Genomic DNA, 23,826 nt, shown 5'->3' on the forward strand with positions numbered 1-23,826 from the left:
GAGGTATTTGATAAGGTATTGCACTTGAGACTTACAACTAAGCTAAAAACATGTGGTTGTAATGTTTAAGCATATCAACTTGGATTGAAAACTTTTTCAGTGACAGAAAACAAGTGATTGTGACAAATAAATCAACATAGTTCTCCATGACATCAGGAATACTTTAAGGATTCCAATCCTTTTTGTAATACAAATCAAAGACTTCCTAGAAATGTTAACTCAAATCTATACTTTTGGTGGTATGGTGCCAAAGTTACCCATGCAAAACAATTCAAGAGGAATGCTTTCCTAAACTGTAAGAAGATATCCAGGAAATAGAAAACTGGAGTGATACATAGATGTTAGCTTCCCATCCAGATGTGAACATCTTCACATAGGAAGAAAGATTTACGAAAAAGAGAAATATAAGCTGTGCCAGACTGTAATCAGAATGAGGGTGAGAGAAAAAATTATAAGAAAAAGCTTATTGTGATAATAGAAAAATGATAGTAATTTTTAAATGCTTATCATTGAAATATATCCCTTTACAAATGTATTGTGAGATCCTATTGAGATTATGCTGATCCAGTCAGGAGTTCCTTCAATAAAGAACACAGGCAAAATTTGATTTGTATGAAAAAGAGCTACTGAGCAACTACTTGGATGAATAATCTGTTTCAACCATAGAGATCAAAAAAATTCAAACAACCGAGAAGGTATTTTGGAAATATAGAAAATAGTAAATGAACATTATGAAATAGATTTATGTAATTTTTTACCCCTGACGTGAATGTAAAACAAAAAAAAAATGTAAAAAAAATATACAAGAGAACGTAAAACAGAAACAAGAGGAAAGTGACATTCAGTTTGAGAACAGTAAAAGTTTGGAATAATTTGATGAAAGGAGTGGTAACAGTGAAAACAATAAATAGAATTGATTGAAAAAACATTGTGGACAAATCGAAATAAAATATGATAATTAAAAAGACATACTTTGGGGTACCTGTGGGGAACAATCAATTATATCAATATAGTACTGGATAGCTACTTATTTTACTGAACATAGAAGGATGAAAGATAATAGCTTCAACATAGTTCAAATTTAGAGAATAAAAATGCCATTACTAGATACTGTAAAGCCCCTTCTTCAAAGCTCTAAAGATTCTACCTATCAACCCCGCTTCGGCTCCTGTTTATCTCCTTATTAAGATGTATATTGTTATATTTATAGTATTCTAAGTAATTAAGTATTTTGTTCTCTATTAATATATATATGCATGCACTGTAAATAAAGGCTATGAATAAAATGTGCTTGCTAATTCCATTTGAAAATAGTTTAAGCATACTATTTGGCGACCAATACACAGACATTTGAGGATTTGAATGAACTTCTAATATTGGGTAGCCTACTCAGTGAAGATTTTAAATTGTAATAACCAGCTAACAAGATTTAATCCAATAAACACTTAAATATTGATAATACTGACGAAGTGGATGCATAACTACAACAGTTTAACTTAAAACTATTTATGTGCCCCTGGACTGGCTCTTGTGCAGGTGGCACATAAAATACACCATTTGAGCGTGGCCGTTGCCAGTACCGCCTGACTGGCCTTCGTGCGGGTGGCACGTAAAAGCACCCACTACACTCTCAGAGTGGTTGGCGTTAGGAAGGGCATCCAGCTGTAGAAACTCTGCCAAATTAGATTGGAGCCTGGTGTTGCCGTCCGGTTTCACCAGTCCTCAGTCAAATCGTCCAAACCATGCCAGCATGGAAAGCGGATGTTAAACGAGGATGATGATGATGATTAAACTGGAACTAGTTAAGCTAAAATCCTTTGCATTATGTTTCATCAATGCAATCATCAAACTGAAAGATGTCTCATGTCTGACAACAATTCAAGATGGCTTAATTGATGTTTTAAAGTGTACTGTTGAGAAAGTAAAGAAAGACCTCTCAGATATTAAAATTTTTGGATATAAAACAAACCAAGAAGAATTTGCTAAGGCTCAATGTATATGTTTCTTTCTGTAAATTTTCTGCAATCAGAGATGACCATGGAGCCAAGCTTATAACATTGTTTTGTTTCGTTTTTTTTCATTTTAAAATCAGTTATGTTCAGACAAAAGTAAAGATTGTCAATTATCTAAGAACACAACCCTTTTGATAGTAACCTGCTTAAGACTTCATTTGGTTTTATGATACAAACTTCTTATTTTAAAGTGATCTAGATAAAAGTCTTCCTTTAAAATTTCATATTAATGTCCCAAATGCCAGCTTCATTCTGACAAAGTGAGGAATTTCAACCATGTTTCGTTGTCTGCTACCACAACAGCTCCTTTATAGGATCCAGTTAGCTCAAGACATCATCAGGAGGAACCATGTCCGGTTTCGGCCCCTACTCCTCTACCGTTTTGACGTGGCGGGGCCCCACCTTTCGGAGGTGTCTTCAGCTCTGGTGTTGAGTGCATGTCTTCTTTCTTCTATTCCCTGGCCTCTTCGATGCAGCATCAACGAGTGTCAGCGTCCGACTGACTGTCTTGTCAAATTCCCCGTTTTTATACCTGCTGCTAGGCTCCAGCAGGCTGCCCCAGCAAGTTGTCACGTGACACTGTCTAAACTTTAACTGATCCAAATCTTTTCTCTCCTTCCTGGTAGATTGTATAAGCCAGGTTCTTGAGCTTTTGTTCGTCGTCGCTTTGAATTTGGTGGTCATTCTTGATACTTCGTTGTTGAATTTTTTATAACTCGCTGCGTCATTTGCTTTCGGCCACTTAATCTTTGTCTTCTTCACGCCTATCACTGTTTGTGACTGTTCTAATTCAACTGTGGAATGTCCCTCGCTATGGTTATTTTCCAGGAGGTTCTGGCCACACGTCTTACGGTTCATCAATTTTACTAAATTCTTCATTATTTTCAAAATTTAGTGAAAGAAAAGCAGTGCATTTCAGCAATGCTAACAAAAGTGTTAATCATCTCTGACCTGGTTAATTTTGTTGTTATGCAGTCTGAACATTTTCTCTTAGATCAATAATGCAGACAAATTTTAACACAGAAGTATTTTACATCACATAAATGTTTTGGTACAATTTCCTCTACTTGGTTTTTTTTTTTTTTTTCATATAATCTCATGTCTTTTGTGTCTTACATCTTGAACTTAGAATAGTATTTTTGTTACAATGTTGTCTACAACCAATATTAAACATTTTTCTATTTAGATATATCTTCAATGGCTTGTATTATATCTTAAGAGTGTTCAATGTCCTCTGCCTAATTTTACTGAACATTTAACAAGTCTACCCTGGTCTTTGCTTATATATATGTGAGTATGTACAATAATAGTGTTATGTAAAAGATTGTCTTACACTGACTTTCTAACTGGAAGGTTTTTTTTTCCTTTTCTTTTTCCATTGACCACAATCTAAGTTGGGGAGTAAATTTTTCTTCAGGATTTATTTGTCTCAAATGTGACAAAATAAATTGAATCTCGTTATCAGTCATTGTTCTTCCTTGTAGCTGGAAAATGGGAACAAAGAAGATGAGTGTGATGAAGAGGAAAAAGAAAAGGATGATACTCAAGCAGAATTAACAGAAAAGTCAAATGAAGTTGTTCAGAAAGAAAGCAAAATTGTACCACAAAAAAAGAAGAAAAAGAAGAAATCTAAAGCTACTCATGGATTTTGTAAAAATGAAACAACTATTGCACAAAATGTAAGGAAGCTCTGATTTCAAGTTGGTAAAAATTCTTTGCTATTAATATAGCTGAGTTGCCTTTAAAATTATGTTCTCTAAAACATATAAAGGCAATATGACAGTATATCTTTATTCATTGCTTTTTTTTTTTTTTTTTTTCAGTATGAAGATAACATTGATGCAGAAATAGAAGAAGCAAATGCTATTTTGGGAGAATTTCCTATTCAGGAAAATAAGGTCTCAGATAAAGAAATAGCAGCAAACCATGCACGTTCAATTTTTAATGTTGAGCACAGGTGATAAGCAGTCTTTCATTAACTTTATTCCTTTCAATTTTTGTGAGAGAAAATATTTCATATTTTACTTGAATATCATTTAAAATACATTTGTTTTTTTTTTTCTTTCTCTCTAGGCATTTAAACCCTGAGTATGAACTGAAAAGATTATTTGGCTCCCGAGTTATAAAAAGTGAACTAACGTAAGTTTTTATTTCTACTGGCATGAAACTAAGATTTTTTAATTAACTAATTAATTAATTCATTTATTCATTTATTCATTCAGATGGAGAAACTTCTCTCTCTCTCTCTCTCAATTACACTCAGCACCATCTATTAGGTTCTGATTTTTGTTTTGAGAATTAACCTTATTTGGCATGCTGGGCTTGTGGATTGCTTTTTAGGTACCTAGGTAGAATTCGTCTCAAAATGCAGAGAGCTGGAACAAATACCATAAGACATTTGGCTCAATATCTTAAAGATCTGGCTAACCACTACCCTAGATTGATACTATTGAGTTCACCCCAAAAGGATGAAAGACAAAGTTGACCTCAACATCTAATGCATATTAATACTTAATCAAGGCAGCAAGCTGGCAGAATAATTAGTACACTGGGAAAGATGTTTAGCGGCATTTCGTCTGTCTTTACATTCTGAGTACAAATTCCACTCAGGTCAATTTTGCTTTTCATCCTTTCAGGAACACTAGGGTTGGTGTAGTTGACTTAACCCTTCCCCCAAAATTGCTGGCTTTGTGCTAAAATTTGAAGCCAATATTTCATCATCATCATCATCCTTTTAACATCCACTTCTCCATGCTTGCATTGAGACACATTTTCTATGGTTCAATGCTTTCCTGTTGCTACCCCCCTCCCCTCCATCCATTTCCAAGCAAGGTAATATTTCTCCATGCTCAGATGTTTTCACTGAAGACTGGAAAGAAGGGACATCGCATATATGATGGCAACACTTGTTTGTCTCAACATTGCACTGTTGTATAATGTTGAGATAAGGAAACTCAAAAACACACACATCATCTTCATCATCATCATCATTTAACGTCTGCTTTCCATGTTGGCATGGGTTGGACAATTTGACTGAGGGCTGGCAAGCCAGAAGGCTGTACCAAGCTCCAATCTGATCTGGCAAAGTTTCTACAACTGCATGCACTTCCTAATACCAACCACTCCGAAAGTGTAGTGGGTGCGTCTTACATGCCACCGGCATGAGGGCCAATCAGGCAGTACTGGTATTGACCATTCCTGAATGGTGCTTTTTACATGCCACCAGCATGAGAGCCAGTCAGGTAGCACTGGCAACGACCACGCTTGATTGGTGCTTCTTATGTGCCACCGGCACAGGACCAGTCAGCCAGCACTAGCATTGACCACACTCAAATGGTGCTTTTTACATGCCACCGGCAGGGGGCCAGTCAGGCGGTACTGGCATCAACCACACTTGAATGGTGCTTTTTATGTGCCACCAGCATGGGTGCCAATCAGGTGGTACTGTCATCGGTCACGACAATGACTTCACTCGACTCAACATGTCTTTGCAAGTGCAGTTTATTGCCCAATGATTGAAGGATACTCTTAAGTGGGCCAGTTATGCTGCACTGGCATAGACCACGGTTATGGTCTCACTTGGCTTGACAGGTCTGCTCAAGCACGGTATATTGCCAAAGGTCTCAGTCACTTGTCATTGCCTCTGTGAGGCCCAACTTTCGAAGGTTGTGCTTCACCACCTCATCCCAGGTCTCTTGGGTCTACCTCTTCCACACACACACACATGTATATAATTGAGATTTAATTGAATTAGGTACTTAAGTTGAAGCACCAGGTCAGTGTGGTATTATTGGCACAGTTCGAAGTGAGGTGAATAAAATCAAAATAAGCAACAAGATATCAAGCAGCAATGCAGCACAACTGTTTCAAGCAACTCCATAGTCTATTCTTAGCTACAGTAGCGACAATGGGAATTTCTTCCGTCTTCTTGCTCTGTTAAGATATTTAAGAAAAATTATGTGTCCTACTTGTTAAAATCTCATTCATTTATTTGTGCAGCTGAAGATGGCATTGCATTTAACCTGATGTAATGATTGCAATACACATGTATATATAGGTGGGCTTTAAATTTCTGTCTACTGAACTTCCTCAAGTGTTTACTCAAGTGACTTCTGCTATAGCCCCAGGCTTTTGTCAGCCAAGGACTATGTTCCAGTGTGCCATGCAGTGGGACTGAACCTAAACCCATGTGGTTGGGAACCAAAATTCTTAACCACAAAGCTACACCTGTATCTATAAACATCTATTAATAATTCTATCAGAAAAATAAAATCACCTTTTGATTGTTTCTTAGCATTTTGTTGGTGTAGATTTTGAGAGAAGAAAAACACTTCAAAAGTATGTCAATTCTCTAATTCATTCTTAATATAAAAATTATATAAACATATAGGGATCAGCATGAGTTGCCTCACCAACATACTGAAAATTTAGAAATAGCAGCCAAAGAACTACTAATTCTAACTACAGTTTTTTTCTCTAACGGATGGCGATATTTATGGCACACAGAACAAAATAGAAGAGAAAACAAAAACAAAACTTGCCGTTAGTTAATCATGTACGATGTTTCGTGATTAGAATATAAAATTCTTTTCCACTCATCAACATGATATACAAAATAAATCTGAAAATGCTAATTCACCCATGTATATCTGACCATGCGACATCACATATCACATGAGAAGAAATCAGCATCCACAAATTTATCGACCAGTAAGTTCCGTATCCCTCCTCAAAATTGACCCATGTGCGCCACAAATAGTCTCACAGAAAATACTGCAGTTTAACCATCCAAGAGAAGACCATCAATGTATAGATATAGGGCAGAGAATTGCCAATTAGTTAATAAAATTAATAATTAACAATTTTGCCAAGTAGTTCAGTATGCAAAAAAACCTTTATCGGTAAACCATTTATAATTATAAACATATAGGGATCAGCATGAGTTGCCTCACCAACATACTGAAAATTTAGAAATAGCAGTCAAAGAACTACTAATTCTAACTACAATTTTTTTCTCTAACGGATGGCGATATTTATGGCACACATAGAACAAAACAGAAGAGAAAACAAAAACAAAACTTGCCGTTAGTTAATCATGTACGACGTTTCGTGATTAGAATCTAAAAATTCTTTTCCACTCATCAGCATGATATACAAAATAAATCTGAAAATGTTAATTCACCCATGTATATCTGTGGTGAGGCAACTCATGCTGATTCCTATATGTTTATAATTATAAATGGTTTACCGATAAAGGTTTTTTTGCATACTGAACTACTTGGCAAAATTGTTAATTATTAATTTTATTAACTAATTGGCAATTCTCTGCCCTATATCTATCTATATATATATATATATATATATACATATATATATATATATAAGACCCACCCACCACAATAAAATTGAGATCTTAAAACCAAGGTACCATGTAAAAAGCATTGGTGAGGGTGCTTGTACCATATAAAAAGTGCTGGTGCCACAAACAAAGCACCGAGTATACTCTGTGGAGTAGCTGGTATTAAGAAGAGCATCCAGTCATATAAACCAAGCCGAAACAGACTGTAGAACCTGGTGACCCCTCACCTTACCAGTTCCTGTCAAGCCATCTAACCCATACCACCATGGAAAACATGTTCAGAGGGATCAGCTATATGAATTGACAGTACCTTGATAGATAATGCAATTAAGGTTATGAAGACAGGGAAAGCCCCTAACCCATCAGGAGTCACTGCTGAGATGCTTAAAATATCTGACGGTATAGGCTATAGTCTAGTCAACCATATAGTCAACTAAGTGATACATGAAGGAGTCATACCCAATGTCTGGTGTAGCAGGGCTATAGTCAACTGCTACAAAGATAAAGGTGATGCATTAGATAAGAATAATTACAGAGGTATCAAATTGTTGGATCAGGTGATGAAAGTCATGGAGAGGGTCATAGCCCAACTAATTAGGGAGAGAGTTAGTTTAGACGAGATGCAATTTGGGTTTGTGCTAGGGAGAAGCACCACTGTTGCTATATTTCTGGTAAGACAGCGTAGGTAGAAACTCCATAAGATGTACCCAGTGTAAGGTATGGACACATAAGAGATGTAGGAATATCAAAGGAAGGTTAACTGGGAAGATAGGTTTTGTGCATGTTAGATGCACAGGGGCAATAAACAACGAAGATGTACAGCAAACAGATTCCATCACATGCCAGGGGGGAAAACTAGAAGTAGTAGATAGCTTCCGTTACCTAGATGACCAAGTTAGTAGTGGAGGTGGGTGCTCTGAGAGCATAGCTGCTAGAATAAGAATAGCCTGGGCAAAGTTTAGAGATCTCCTACCTCTGCTGGTAACAAAGGGCCTCTCGCTCAGAGTGAAAGGTAGACTGTATGATGCACATGTACGAACAACCATGCTACACGGCAGTGAAATATGGGCTGTGACTGCTGAGGACATGCGTAAGCTTGAAAGAAATGAAGCTAGTATGCTCTGTTGGATGTGTAATGTCAGTGTGCATACCTGACAAAGTCTAAGCACCCTGAGAGAAAAGTTGAACCTAAGAAGCATCAGATGTGGTGTGAAAGAGAGACGACTGCACTGGTATGGTCATGTGTTGCGTATGGATGAGGATAGCTGTGTGAAGAAGTGTCACACCCTAACAGTGGAAGAGGCAGACCCAGGAAGCCAAGTGAGATCATAGCTGTGGTCAATGCCAATGCATAACTGGCCTGTTTAAAAATACCCTTCAATCGTCGGACAGTATGCTGTGCTTGAGAAGACCTGTTGAATCAAGTGAAATCATTGTTGTACCCAATGCTTGTGCTGCCTGACTGGCACCCGTGTCAGTGGCATGTAAAAAGCACCATTCGAGCGTGATCAGTGCCAGTGCTGCCTGAATGACCCCCTTGCTAGGGACACATAAAAAGCACCTACTACACTGTCAAAATCCAGCTGTAGAAACCTTGCCAGATCAGATTGGAGCCTGGTGCAGCCTCCTGACTTGCCAGCAAGGAAAGCGGACGTTAAACGACAATGATGATGATGATGAAAAGGTGCAAGCTTTTTATATATATATTAGAATGCTGAACAAAATACTTGGCAGTATTTTGTCCATCTTTATGTTTTGAGATCGAATACCACTGATGTTAACTTGGCTTTTCATCCTTTTGGGATCAATAAAATAAGTCCCTCTTCAGCACTGGAGTCAATGTAATTGACTGACCCCACTTCCCCAAAAATTTCAAGCCTTGTATCTATCATAGAAAGGAATCTTAATGTAAAAATTCTTGATATAAAAAAAATGTTCAGTTTATAAAATGATTCAAGGTTCAAGACTTTGGTCTCTCCTTTTTACATAAATGAAATCCTTACAAACCCAAATTTGGATCAACAATTTAATATAATTGTATCCTCAGTGAAAGTGATAGTCAAAAACTTTTTGAAAAACTGAACAATGAATTAACCCTTTAACATTTTATCCAGCCCAAATATTTAATCTGTTTTATGTTAAAACTGACCAGATCCAACCTCTTGCACCTACCCTACAATGTTATTCTAAAAATATACAAACACACCATTGAAACCTTGAAGCTACGAGATATAATGCGTGATTAGCTCAAACCATTGTGAATGAATAAGCATTACCTTTGACAGGGAAATCTGAATGCTAAAGAGTTAATCAATGAAGCAGACTAGCTTAATTCAAACACCAACTAAAATATTACAGTACCAAATATTGCTTGCTTGACTCAAGCAGTAGTACTACTGATTCTACGTCATCATCAAGCATATAGAAAAAACAGTTTGTAAAATGTTTGCTTTCGAAAATTGTAGAAAATAACTGAAATATAGATTGTGCAACATCAGTTCTATAATGTTTTATCAATGATAAGATGAAAAAATTTATTGTACACTGACTTTCTTCTCTTATTGTGCAGATCAAGAAGAAACAGAAAAGGTCGACCAACACCATGGCTTAGTACACCTAAAGATAATTGGCCACCTTACGTAAAGACAGGTATATAATTCAGTATTTTTCTAATTATAAAACAGATGGGTATATGGGTATTTTGAAAATACCTCATGGAGTGACAATCATGCTCTGCATAGTTACGGGTTGCCCTTTGGCAAGATATAGCACCTGTTCAGCCACCCTGCCAGGGTACAGCGAAGTCATGGGACTGCAGCATGGCAGATTGTGAAGAGGCAGTGGAAAAACTCAACTGAGCCAATGGTGCTTCTTACATTGATGCTGAGTGGAGGAACCCTAGAAGGTCAATGGTCAGGATCACCAGGCTTTATCAAGAGAGTAACTGCACCGCCATAGGAGTGGCATTCATGGTTGTGTATTCCGCTAATGAATGATTCACTATGACTCAAGCTCCACATTCAAATTCATAATAATGGAGTTCAATGTTGGCAGAGAGTAAGGAATCTATAAAAGCAGCTTGACTGAATAAAATAGATACAGTCATGACATCAGCTTTTCAGAACCTTTGGTTCCAAAGCCTTTCTGAATTATTGATTTTTTCCAAAGCAGGTGTGGTCACTTTGGTCAACTCTAAACTAAACAAATGTTAAATACACTTAGATAATTAAATGAAATACAGCTACCTGTATGTTAGTATAAATGATACGTGTTTATTATTACTGTACTGTGCATGATACCGGTAAACTAGTTTGGTGGTTGTAGTAATTTGAAGTTCTTGCTCATAAATTAGTGCAAATTATAAGAGGTCCTGGATGACCAGTGTTTGGAAAGGTGGCATTGTACCTGTATTTCAATCCTGTGATGGTAGTTCTTGATTAAAAAAACGATTTCTATAGTTCTAATGCTATATTTACAAAAATTTAGTATACTAATAGATCTGACATGCTTTTTATTAAAAAAAAAATGGGACACTATCTGATCTAACATTTTTGACAGTAAAATATGTTACCAGGAATCCTAACAATCTGATTATAGAAATATTAATACTTTTAATTCTATTAATCTGGGGTACTTGCAGCAATCCATTGCCAGGAAAACAAGATGGGTTAAAAAGTCATTGAATCTATCAAAGAGTACTTTGAAATACTAATTCTTTGAATTTATTTGGAATGTTCAGAAATAAATAGCCAAATTTTTTTCTAATGCAATTTCTTGTGGAACCAAAAATGATTCTTGCACAATAGAGATACTAGATGGAAGTAGATGAAACATTATCATAGGAAGAGGAAATTTCCCAAATCAGTCTTATTTTATGCTTCATGCAAAACTAAACGTATGAGGAGTCACCTTTTTTCCTATATATTAATGTCCTCATAAATGTTTTATGTAAAAACAAATATGTGCCCAAGAAATATTATGTTGATAAAAAATTTAATTTGAAATTTTTCATTTTGCTTCTTAGCATGTATTTATGAATTCCAGCCTTGCTGCAACAGTCATTGTAAACGTACTTTCTGATATTTAGTTACCTTCTGCATTAAAATTTTTTTTGCGGCTAAAATATGATTTCATCTTGTTGACATCAATAAAGCAAGTACTAGTCAATTCCTGGGCTTGATATCTAATAGACTCTTCAAGTGTGCCAGCACGGCTACGTTTAATATCTGAAAGTAGTAAAAGAATATAATATTTAAAACTTGGTGTACACATTAAATTAAAATTGCCATCTGAGTGTCATATTAAATGTATACAGACTGTTAGAAGATATGATGCTGCAGAATTGTCTGAGATAAAATCTCTTCAGTTTCACAGCATCATGATGTGTATTCATTTAGTATGATCAGATACAGATGACAATTTTAATTTAATGCTTTTCAATTTTTCTACTACCATGCAAGCTTCTGCAATACCAGTGAATGTTTTATTCAGGTTTTATTCCTATATGTATATCAAGGCACACATTTTGTTTAAACAGATGACAAGTGCACAGCATAACAAGCCTTGTGAGAGGCAAATGCATCTGTTATTGTCATTAATCACTACAGTGACAAAGTTTGTCTCATTGCAATATATATTGTATTTTTAACACAACAAATCTATGAAGAGATTTTTATCTCAAACCAATCCACAGTATCATACCTTCTAATGGTATGATACTGTAATGGTATATATATACACATTTTGTATGATAAGTAAATTTTAATTTCTAAACTCTCTTTTGTTTACTATAACATTTTATTTTTATTCCTGATGGTGATACTTTTCTAATATACGGTATACAGGTTTATCAATGTCTTTGGTGAAGACAGCTGATGATGGTAGCCAGCAGATGTTTACATTTGAGCACAATCATCAATATCAAGAAATTCAGTTCAAATTCTATGATGCTGTTGAATCATTAAACACAAACACTATTGCTGTATGTATACCATTGTGCGTTTATATTTGTTTGTTTGATTAGCCCTGATTAAGTAGACCAACAATGAAAGACATTCTAGTTAGTCTGTTTTGTCTTTTCAGACATAATCTGTCTTATACTAAGATGCTGAGTTCACTTAACTGTAGAATCTATTTATGTACTTTTTTTGTTCCTTTAAATGTTTTTCCATGCTTGCATGAGTTGGATGAATATGTTTGTTGAAGCCAAGGTAATTTTTTTTTTACAGCTGGATGCCTTGTATGAATAAGAAGGGAATTCCTGAAGGCTGATGTTCTGGAGGAATAATTTGGCATAGGGAGGAATAATTTGGCATAGGGAGGAATAATTTTGGCATAGGGAGGAATAATTTGGCTGATGTTCTGGAGGAATAATTTGACGTAGAGTATGGAAGTCAATATGGGTGACAAAAGGAGTAGAGTTGAATGAGCCTAGATAGTAGTTGTACAAAACCCATCAGATCTGAGGAGCAATGGCTATTGTAGTTGTAGACCAGATGTTGGACTCTGTTGGAGAGCAATTCCTTGCCAATCAGTTAGATTTTTTTTAAAGCAATCTACAATACTTGTATGTATAATAGCAACATGTTTTCAGTCGTGGCAGAATCTTTCACTTTGGGCTTAACTTGAATTCTGTAGAGAGTAACTGTTGAGAGTCAAGGCATTTTCTAGCTATAAAGTGGAAAGCCAGACTTTGGGCTGCAGGATTTCTTTTGCAATACTATTTATGTGAAATCACCAGAGAGCTCATAAATGATTGTAAGATCTAGCATTTTAGTTGCATATGTTTCTGACATATTTATTACATGACATGTGAGATAAATAGTATCACTGCTTGAACCAAGTAAGTGATGTTTATTTGAATTAAGATAGTCTGCTACATTCGTTGATTCACTGTTCAGTTTTTTTCAAAAAGTGTTTTATCATCCTTTTCACTGAGAATACATTTAGTTGTGTTATCATTAAAGTGAAGTAGATGTACATTTGTGGTCGTATGTGTTTCATCATCATTTTAATGCCTACTTTTCCATATTTGCATGGATCAGCCAGATGGAATTTGTTGAGACAGGTTTTCTTTTGTTGAGTGCCCTTCTTGTTGCCAACCCTTACCTGTTTCCAAGTACGGTAATATTTCCCTATGACCAGTCATGTTTTCATGGAATATTGAAAATGAAGGACACCTCTTTTACAACTATCACACACAATGTCCATGCAAAGAGACAGTAGTATACATACACACACACAATGAGATTCTTTCAGTTACTGCCTACCAAATCCACTCAAAGGTTTGGTTGGCTTGGGACTATAATAGAAGACACTTGCCCTTGGGACTGAACCTATAGTTGGGAAGCAAACTTCAACCAGCTAGCCACCCTTGTGCTTACCCACACAGCCATGGCTGTACCTACTTTGTTTCTACAAATTGTGAATATGAATAGCTTCAGTATTGAAACCTGGATGATGTTGTATTAGTTTCTAGATCTCTTACATTAACCATTTCTAGACACTGCATCTTATCCATTAATCAACTTTAAAATTACATACTTACTTTGTATACTGGGGGTGTAATTTTTATTTGGCATCAAAAGCTTCTTTGTAGGTCTAGAAATAAATATTGCAGAAGTAATTTGGGGCGGTGTTCTGCTACAATATTAATGGTTAGCTAGTCAAAAGTATCTTTCCATGTCTAAAAACAGTATGGTGTGATTTGAGAGCAATTTCACTGATATTTTGGAGGTTTGTTTTTGTGTATCTATGTATGTGTATGAAAGTTTCACATGTCCCATTTGTTTAAGGTTTGACTATATTTTCTAAAAGTAATTTCATATAGAATCTATACACATACCTGTCTGTGTGCACACACATATCAGCCATTTTATCACTTAAAATATTGTATAAATTCTTTCCTTTATACCCTTTTGAAAACAATTTTTTTCCAAGTTGTGCAATATTATTTATTTAAACTAAGAAATAATCTTTTAAGGTTTGTATTTGATTTGTTTAATAAAATTCAAGTAATGGCTCTTTTATGATATTAGCTTTTCCTTAACTAGTGGTATTTTTTTTCTCTAGTTAAGAATATTTTGCCTAAGTTTGACCATTTTTAGACTTGGACATCCTAGTTTATCTTTAGATTGTGGTGGGGCAACATTTAGAGTCCTTATTTCACATCAGGATGTGTGGATATATAGCTTCTAGATTCTTCTACCTATGCATGTTATATAAATGGATTGTGTCTATCTTCATAAATCTGATTATATTTCACAAATTTTCAAATTTTGTTTTGATCTCAGGATATTCTCCAAGACCATCCGTATCATATTGACAGTCTTATTCAGTTCAGTGAAATCTGTAAAAATGGAGAGGACCTCAACAGAGCTAAAGAATTAATAGGTATTTATTGATAAATTCCGTTTTTTCTATTCTGCCAAATTCAACATAATTTTAAATTTTGTATTGAATTCCTTTCCATCTTGTTTTGAAACGTTTAGAATTTTAATAAAACTTAAGTAAATTATATAATATTTACATAGCAATGACTATATAAGAGATGTGTTCGGAGGTGAGAATGGGTTAGATAGGTGCTGATGGAGGGACAAAAACCCAGAAACATGGCATATACACCCATTACCAATTTTTGTCTTCGACCTCATTGTTTGTTTACATCTGACGTCTCAATATGAAACATTGTAGCAAAAAATCAATGCTGGCTATAATTTCTATTGAACATAATTTCTATCGGTGAGGCCCAATGTTGGTGAGGCACGACCTTCGAACATTAGGCCTCACCGAGGCGATGGCTTCTGACCGAGACCTTTGGAAATAAGCTGTGCGTGAGAAGACCCGGCAAGCCAAGTGAGACCTAAATCCAAGGCCTCTGCCAGGGGTGTAGCCAGCCCACTTATGCGTACCTTCCTTCATTGGACACTAAACTCCGCTTGTGAAGACCTGTTGAGGCAAGTGAAATCGAAATCGAACTAAATTCAACGACTGGCACCCATGCCAACGTCATCTCCTTCATTGGACACTAAACTCGGCTTGCGAAGACCTGTTGGGGCAAGTGAAAACGAAATCGTGATGGCACCTGTGCCCAGCGTTGCCTTCCTAGCACGTGTTAAAACATTCAAGTGAGATCCTTGCCAGCGCCACTGGGCTGGCTCCTGTGCAGGTAGCACATAAAATACACCATTTTGAGCGTAGCTGTTGCCAGTACTGCCTGACTGGCCTTCGTGCCGGTGGCACGTAAAAGCACCCACTACACTCTCGGAGTGGTTGACATTAGGAAAAGCATCCAGCTGTAGAAACTCTGCCAAATCAGATTGGAGCTTGGTGTAGCCATCTGGTTCACCAGTCCTCAGTCAAATCGTCCAACCCATGCTAGCATGGAAAGCGGACGTTAAACGATAATGATGATGATGATCTGTAGAAATAACCTCGACAAATTATATAAGATATATGCGTGTGTATGGTTATGTAGTCAAGTAGTTCACTTCACAACCATATATGGTATTGTTTTTGATACAACTATAGAGAACCTAAAGTAAGTGGCTTCTAAAATAGACCCAAGTAAACCAAGACTTGAAAGTAAAAGCTGAAATTGTGTAGAAACATCAGATGTCTTGACATATCTGTGTGTGTATGTGTTATATGTTAAATAGATGTACAACTGCTAATGTTATGTTTAGAATTCCACAGAAATTTTCATAATCCAGTTTGCGTTCTGTATAATAGTTGTTAATTATCTATCATATCATATATGAACTGAAGAGAAAATGTTGGTAAAATAGGGATAAACACAAGTTCCATAAAGTATATGAATGCATGTATATATATTCTTTTATTCTTTTACTTGCTTCAGTCATTTGGCTGTGACCATGCTGGACCACTGCTTTTAGTCAAAGAAATCGACCTCAGGACTTACTCTATGTTAGCCTAGTACTTATTCTATTGGTCTCCTTTTGCTGAACTGCTAAGTTTCAGGGACGTGAACACACCAACATAGGTTGTCAAGCAATGGTTGGGGGACAAACACACACACAGATATATTATATATATATATATATATATATATATATATATATATATATATATATATTTGGTCAGCCCGAGGGTATTGTAGAAGAAACTGGTCCAAGGTGCCATGCAGTGGGACTGAACCCAGAACCATGTGGTTGAGAAGCAGGCTTCTTACCACACAGCCAAACCTGCACCTATATATGTATTCAAATATATGTATACATTTTTCAGACTCTTTTAGAGTAGAATATTTATGATCATAAAAATATTTTCCAGTCTATATTTAATTTGGCTTCATAATTGTTTTCTTTTTACTTATTTTTCAGAAAGAGCTCTCTTTTCTTTTGAGATGTCATTTCACCCACTGTTCAGCCTAACTAAAGGAAATTGTTTACTGGATTTTCGGCGCCAAGAGAACAGAGCATTTTATACTGCTCTTTTCAAGCACATTTTTTATCTTGGCAGTAAAGGTTGCAACAGAACTGCACTTGAATACTGTAAACTTCTACTTAGGTATAAAGATTCACTGTTATGTTTTTGACACTTATTTGCCAAAAAGATGAACATTCATCACTTGCATGTTCATCTTATTTTGGTAGAAAAATGATTCAAATATCCAGTTTTGTACAAGTAAATTCAAAGACTGAGTTTTGGAATTTACTTTTTATTAGTATTGCTAGCTAGACAATAATCTTGAGAATTTCCTATATTGGTACAAGTCCACTCATTTTTAATTAACTGAACATGGCTCAGAAGTTAGAGCATCAGACTTACAATCATGCGGTAGTGAGTTCAATTCCTGGACTGGGCTGTGTGTTGTATTCTTGAGCAAGACACTTTATTTCACATTGCTCCAGTTCACTGAGCTGTAGGAATGAGTTGCAATGTCACAGGTGCCAAGCTGTATTGACCTTTGCCTTTCCCTTGGATAACATCCGATGGTATGGAGAGGGGTAACTGTTATGGAGGGGCAACTACTGGTCTTCTATAAACGACCTTGCCCAGACTAATGCCTTGGAGGGAAAATTCTAAGTGCAATCCCATGGTCATTCATGACTGAAGGGGGTCTTTTTTTTTTCTTTTTTTTCACTCCATTACATGTTTGGTATTTACTTTATCATCTGTGGAAGGATGAAAGAAAAGATGATCTCAGAGAGCTTTGAACTTAATGCAGAGGCTGAAACTAAATGCTTCATTCTTAATGATATACTAGAGCTGGTTTTAGCGACAAGATCAGTGGTTCTTAACTGGGATCCATAAGACTCTTAGTGGTCCAAAGAATTTTATAAACAAGGAATGGCTATGGTGTCGAGTAAAGTAAAATAAGAATCAAAGGGGTCTATAAACCAAAAATGGTTGAAAACCACTGAACTAGATCTGCAACTGAGACAGATTTAATCTTTTGCTTAATCAAAAGAAATCAATATTACTTTGTATTTGGCTTTGTCTATACTGCAAGAAGTAAACCCCTAACTAATCAAGGCTACATCTCTGCTTCAAGTTTCACCTCATCTTCCAATATATAAATTCTTTGTGCCTTGTCAAAAAGAAATTAATATGTTTAATTAAACATCTCCAATGGCAAAGACATCAAAATAATTACAACTGTAGCTGTAACTGTAACATGGCCAATAGACAGTGTTGTTTGAATGATAGATGTAGTGTTTTGTGGATTATATTCCAAGTTAACCATTTCAAGTGTACAAGGATATAGGTCACAGCAGTGTCCTATATTTGGACATTTTGTTCAAATTTTTGTAGTTTTCTTTACCTTTGGAACACCTATGGTTTGGTAAAATATATTACTCAACTAAACTGATCTATTCTCTCTTCTTCACTCTCTCTCTCACTCACATGTGCACACACACACACACACACACACAAAGATATCTATTCAAGTATACACATTTATTCTTATTTTAGTAGAAAATATTTACACTCCAAAAGATACACTCGTATGTGCTGCTACAAAAGCCTATAAGAAGTACACTGATTCATATTGTATAATATATATATATTTATTTATTTATGTGTTTCAGCCAAGTGGCTGCGGTCATGCTGGTGCACCACTGTGACCATATATATATATATTTGGCAGGAATGGCAACAAAAAAAAGAAAGAGACCTCGATATTATGCAAATAGAGGAATGCATCTGTAAAGATATGTGACACTTATTCAGCAGCCATGATAAAACTCCGAGTTTCCAACGCCAACATCTCTTCAGTTATCCAGCTTTCAAAAGAATCTCCGGTAACTGGATAACTGAAGAGATGTTGGAGTGAACCCCCCGCCCTGGCATCGGAAACTCGGAGTTTTATCATGGCTGCTGAATAAGTGTCACATATCTTTACAGATATATATATATATATACATAATGGACTCACTTGTTGGAGGTGATGTATGAGTGTTCGGCTTTTGCTGAATGACCTGCACAAATGATTTGTTTATAGTGATCAAATGTTCGTGCTGCACATTAGCTCATTCTCTCCATCAAATCGACATTGCCTGAGCAGGTACACAGTGTATTATGCGTCAGGTGTCAAAGTGATTGCAGAGCAACATGAAATGAAGTGGTGTTGTTCAAGAAGACAATGCAGCACCTGGTCTAGGAATTGAAACCATGATCTCGTGGTTGTGAGTGCAACACCCTAACCACTTGGCCATATGTCCTCATGATATACACACACACACACACATGATGTACACACAATGCATGCAATCTCATATTTACAATTATATACACACAGTAACACATACACACATGTTCAAGATGATATATATGTACACATGGAGCCTGATCTATGTACACTCTTACAGATGAATATATAAACAACAGCATATCCTAGTCAAATCAAACTAAGCATTCTATATCTGCCCTAAATTTAAGCAGGTTTTGTCATAGTCTTGACGTTCTTTTTTTTTCATGTATATTATTTCAGCCTTGACCCTGACAATGACCCTCTCTGTGTTTTACTCTTCATTGACTACTATGCACTCAGAGCAGAAGAGTTCTCATTTCTGATAAGGTTCTATGAAGAGCAAGAGGTCAGTTGGAATAAAATATTTTTTTCTAGAAAACAAAATAAAATTTGTAATAAACAAAATCTCAAAATTTTCTTCCCTTAAGTTAAAATGTTAAATGGATTTACTCTTTTCATTGAAAACTTTTTATTGTTGTTTAGTTTTTTGTCTGTCACACTGGGTTCCTTTAGTGGAGTAAATGAATAAGTTTCTATGAAGAACAAGAGGCTCTTCGGGTTTATTGCTAAATAGTACACAAATCCAAATTCATAAATTATACCTCAAATCTAACAGAGTTATATTATGCCTCTAAGCAAGGCAAGTTACTCAGATTTTTTTATTATTTTCTATTTAATAACAATGTATCTACTTTCCAGGTAAGTAATTAATATTATAAAAGTCAAAAGTGATATAAATGTTCTAAAATTGTACAACTCTGTGAAAACATATCTCATGTTATCATTGAGAAAGAAAACATGATTTGGCCTGAGTTGCACTGGTTTTTCACTTAAATATGTTGTTCTAGGTGTTGCCTCTAATGACTGGCATAATTGTACCATCAGCTGTTAATTTTTTTTTTTTTTTAACATGAGAGAGGAAAATTGTAAGTGTTTCAAGTTATGAAGGTTGTAGAAATAATTATTATCTACACTTCTGTTATAAAGATATTTTTTAAAAACTTTTCTCTCTGAAATTTCAGCCTCACAAAAATTTGTCACAATTACCAAATTTTGCATTCTCAGTTCCACTAGCTATGTATCATCTGGCAATTCAAAATAATGAAAGTACAGAGAAAGCTGACAAAAGGGTTTGTTATAACTGTTTATTTAATTAGATTTTTACCTTTCATTTCAATGCACGATTTATTTATCATAAATGCAATGCTTTTCTCTATTTAAGAAGAAGTAAGATATTTTTATTATTAATTGCTTGGTCACGTGCTTTGTAAGGATGTATGCTAACAGTGTTCTAAATGTATATAAAACACGAAAGTCATGAAAAGTTATTTTATTTAATATACATCATTACTGTCAATTAAGTGGCACTGGCTTTTGCCTGTGTCTCCATCCATCTCCACCCACTTTTCCTGGGAGGGCCATTGGAATAGAGTCCTTAGAGAGACTCCTTGATCTCTGAGTTATACACTGTGCCAAGATCCTTCAGACGAATCCCATTTCAGCTGCTTGTATTCACCATGTGTTTCATCTGATTTATTGCTTGTTTGACAGTTTGCTTCTGATGTCTCAGAATTTAGGAAGTTCATTTTTTTTTTTAGAATCAATCATTACTAATCAAAATGTTCAAAAAATAATTCTCTTTTAAAATTTATACACACATATGTATGTATGTATGTATTAAGAATTTTACAAATAGAAGGCTCAACTTTATTCAACAAATATGCTGGATTAAATATGGTTTATATTGTAAAACAAAGTAAATAGCAAAACAATTTCTTTTAGATGCTGGTGGTGTGATATTGATCATAATACTTAGTACTGCGATATGTCTAAAAACTGTTGAAAAGAAATAAGTTCAAATACAAATGCAGAGAGAAATAATTTTCTATCATTTTCATTTGTTAACTTTTTATCTTACCATCATCATTTAATATCTACTTTTTTTATATTTGCATTGGTCACTTGGAATTTACTGAAGCCAGATACTCTTCCTGTTGCCTTATATTGGGGAAATATTTCTTCTGATTATGTAACAGAATAAGAATGAGTACTCATTGAGCACAAACATACTCATTGTGAGTTTTATTTATGTAAAAAAAAGAAAAAAACACTATTCGCTATTTCTGAAGGCATAAATAGTGTCAGGCTAATTAATTGCTTAAAGGTATTTAGTTCCACCTTGCTAATATCACTTATTCTTTCATTCTTCCAGTATTGACAAAGAAATGTACCTGGTATCTTCTAGGAATAATGCAGTTTACATACTTCAGTCATTCCCTACAAAGTTAGCTACAACTGGCCTTGTGTCAGTATAAGAAACAATAATTTATTATAAATTATTTATTAACAATTTATGTATCACTTTTTATTTATCTTAGCATCAGCATCCATCTATGTACCAATACACACACACACATAGTCTCTCTAACAGAAATTGATTTAATATCTATTGTTTTATTCAGTTACAAGAAAGCCTTCGCATGTTTCCTGCACTGCTGTTCTCTCTTCTGGATAAATGTAGTGTCAACCCTGCAGGAGTAGTCACCAGTTGCCACTTGTTCACTGAAGCTCAAGTGGGGTAAGTACTGTCATCAGAGTAGTTTTGAGTCATTTTCTTAGTATTAGTCATGTGCTCACATAGGTCATGGGTCCAAATCTGCTGCAGATGTTTTGTTGTGTTCATAGATAGAAAATTTTATGTTACATTTTCCTACTTTACTTAGATGTCAGAAATAGGTACTAAATTACCTGGGAATATTGTCTATGACAGAATAGTAAGCTATCCAAGAGTAGTTGTCTTTCATCTGCTTCTCACAATTGACCATTAGATGTAAGCATTTACAATGCATTTATGTATGTGTGCACATCCATATGTACATGTGGTGTGTGCGTATGAGTAGATGTAATCGCCTTACCTCGGTTTTCCTTTCCTCGACTGCGAGTCCGTCTTGCGGTATCCGATCCTTGAAGCTTGCCCCGACCCAAAGTACACCAGGTATAGCAGCTGCTTCTCCCAAACCTTCCCAAACCTAGACCGTCGCTTAACACGTCTTGTCCTGACCGCAGCCCCGTTCGAAAAGGGCACGAACGCCGATCGAGGCTCCCTCTGCCCTTTTTCCCCTTCCGGTCGACTCGCCCTTCCGGTCAGCCTCCCCAGACACTGACGTCATACCACAGTACATACAAACACAGACAAAATACTTTAAATACTATATCATACTTTTTAACTGACAAAATACTTCAAATACTATATCATACTCTTTAACTTCTTGCAGACTGCCAAGTGGTTTACGCCAACTGATTGGTCTTTATACTGGCCAAACCTGGCCTTGTTGGAAAGTTATGCAAAATATCCAGTGGCTTGAGAAAAATGTTGAAGTAGTTGTACAAAACTACCAAGCTGAAAATGATGATAAAAAAGAATGTTATCGGAGGTAACTAACCCAAAGTTTTGATTTCTTATTTCTGTATAATTTGCAGATTTTTTACCGCCTGACTGGACTTCGTGCGGGTAGCACGTAAAAGCACCCACTACACTCTCGGAGTGGTTGGTGTTAGGAAGGGCATCCAGCTGTAGAAACTCTGCCAAATCAGATTGGAGCTTGGTGTAGCCATCTGGTTTCACCAATCCTCAGTCAAATCGTCCAACCCATGCTAGCATGGAAAGCGGACGTTAAACGACGACGATGATGATGATGATGATGATGATGAACTGTTTTTCACTACCTTTTATATCCTTTTTTGGAACATTTATTTTTACATCTTGATACTCTCTCCCTCTTTATCCTCACTCTTTCACTTTGATACTCAGTTAAATTGATCGTTTCATATTTCAAATTAAAACATACATAAGTAGTGTATTTCGTTTAAAATCATTTCAGTTAACATCTTTTTTTTTCATGGCTGTGACAGGAGTAAATTGCACTTTGTGTAGTCAAACTTTATAGGGAGTACATCTGGCTGTAAAAATCCTGCCTCAATTTCCTTCTGTCTCAGCCCTGCTAGCATGGAAAAAAACTCCAGATGTTTGAAACAAAGCTATTTCAAATAAAATGCACTGTCATGTGTCTCAATTTTCACAATAATAAAAATTTTCAATAAGTTTTTGCATGAAATTATGATGGGTGGTTTGAATTTAAACACTGAACACTTTGAAATAGGTAGTTTTCTAACAAAGAACCGAAGGTGATTTTAGGTGTGTTGCTATTTAAAAGTTTTAAAGTGAGTATAATTGGCAAATTATCAAACTTAAATCCATAAATTACTTTATCAATTTTGTTTTCATTGTTATTTTACTAGATTTCACCGACGATATCAAGGCACACCTAGAAATATTTGTCGATATATACTTCTGTCTGAGATCAAAGAAGCTATGGCAGATCTTCCACCGGTAAAAAGCAATAACTAAACATTTCTGTTTTCTATTTTTATGACTAACTTATTTTGAAATTCTCCCTATTGATCTGTAGCTTATTTCTTAATCAAATTATGTGTGTTGTTTTTTTATATATATATATATATATCGTTACCAGAGCACCAGCCGTCTGGCTTTCGTGCCGGTGGCATGTAAATAGTTCCATTTGAGCTTGGTCGTTACCAGCGTTGGCTTACTGGCACATGAAAAGACATTCGAGCGAATTCGTTGCAAGTGCCGCTGGACTGGCTCCTGTGCAGGTGGCATGTAAAATACATCATTTTGAGCATGGCCGTTGCCAGTACCTCCTGACTGGCCTTCGTGC

At 35.6% G+C, this 23,826-nt stretch overlaps 1 protein-coding gene across 1 annotated transcript in view; it reads left to right on the plus strand.

Annotated features, from left to right (window-relative positions):
• LOC106874670 (ribosome quality control complex subunit TCF25) overlaps positions 1–23,826 on the plus strand; it is a 31,322-nt gene that overhangs the window by 1,322 nt on the left and 6,174 nt on the right. Inside the window, exons 2-13 of the mRNA XM_014922467.3 lie at positions 3,497–3,691; positions 3,836–3,969; positions 4,086–4,151; positions 9,941–10,020; positions 12,216–12,352; positions 14,664–14,763; positions 16,713–16,899; positions 19,328–19,433; positions 20,110–20,217; positions 21,550–21,665; positions 22,363–22,521; positions 23,387–23,477. Coding sequence (XP_014777953.2) covers positions 3,497–3,691; positions 3,836–3,969; positions 4,086–4,151; positions 9,941–10,020; positions 12,216–12,352; positions 14,664–14,763; positions 16,713–16,899; positions 19,328–19,433; positions 20,110–20,217; positions 21,550–21,665; positions 22,363–22,521; positions 23,387–23,477 — 1,479 coding nt within the window. The remainder of the gene's footprint in view (positions 1–3,496; positions 3,692–3,835; positions 3,970–4,085; positions 4,152–9,940; positions 10,021–12,215; positions 12,353–14,663; positions 14,764–16,712; positions 16,900–19,327; positions 19,434–20,109; positions 20,218–21,549; positions 21,666–22,362; positions 22,522–23,386; positions 23,478–23,826) is intronic.

This window comes from Octopus bimaculoides, chromosome 1, assembly GCF_046866305.1.
Source record: "Octopus bimaculoides isolate indiv1 chromosome 1, ASM4686630v1, whole genome shotgun sequence".
NCBI lineage: Eukaryota > Metazoa > Mollusca > Cephalopoda > Octopoda > Octopodidae > Octopus > Octopus bimaculoides.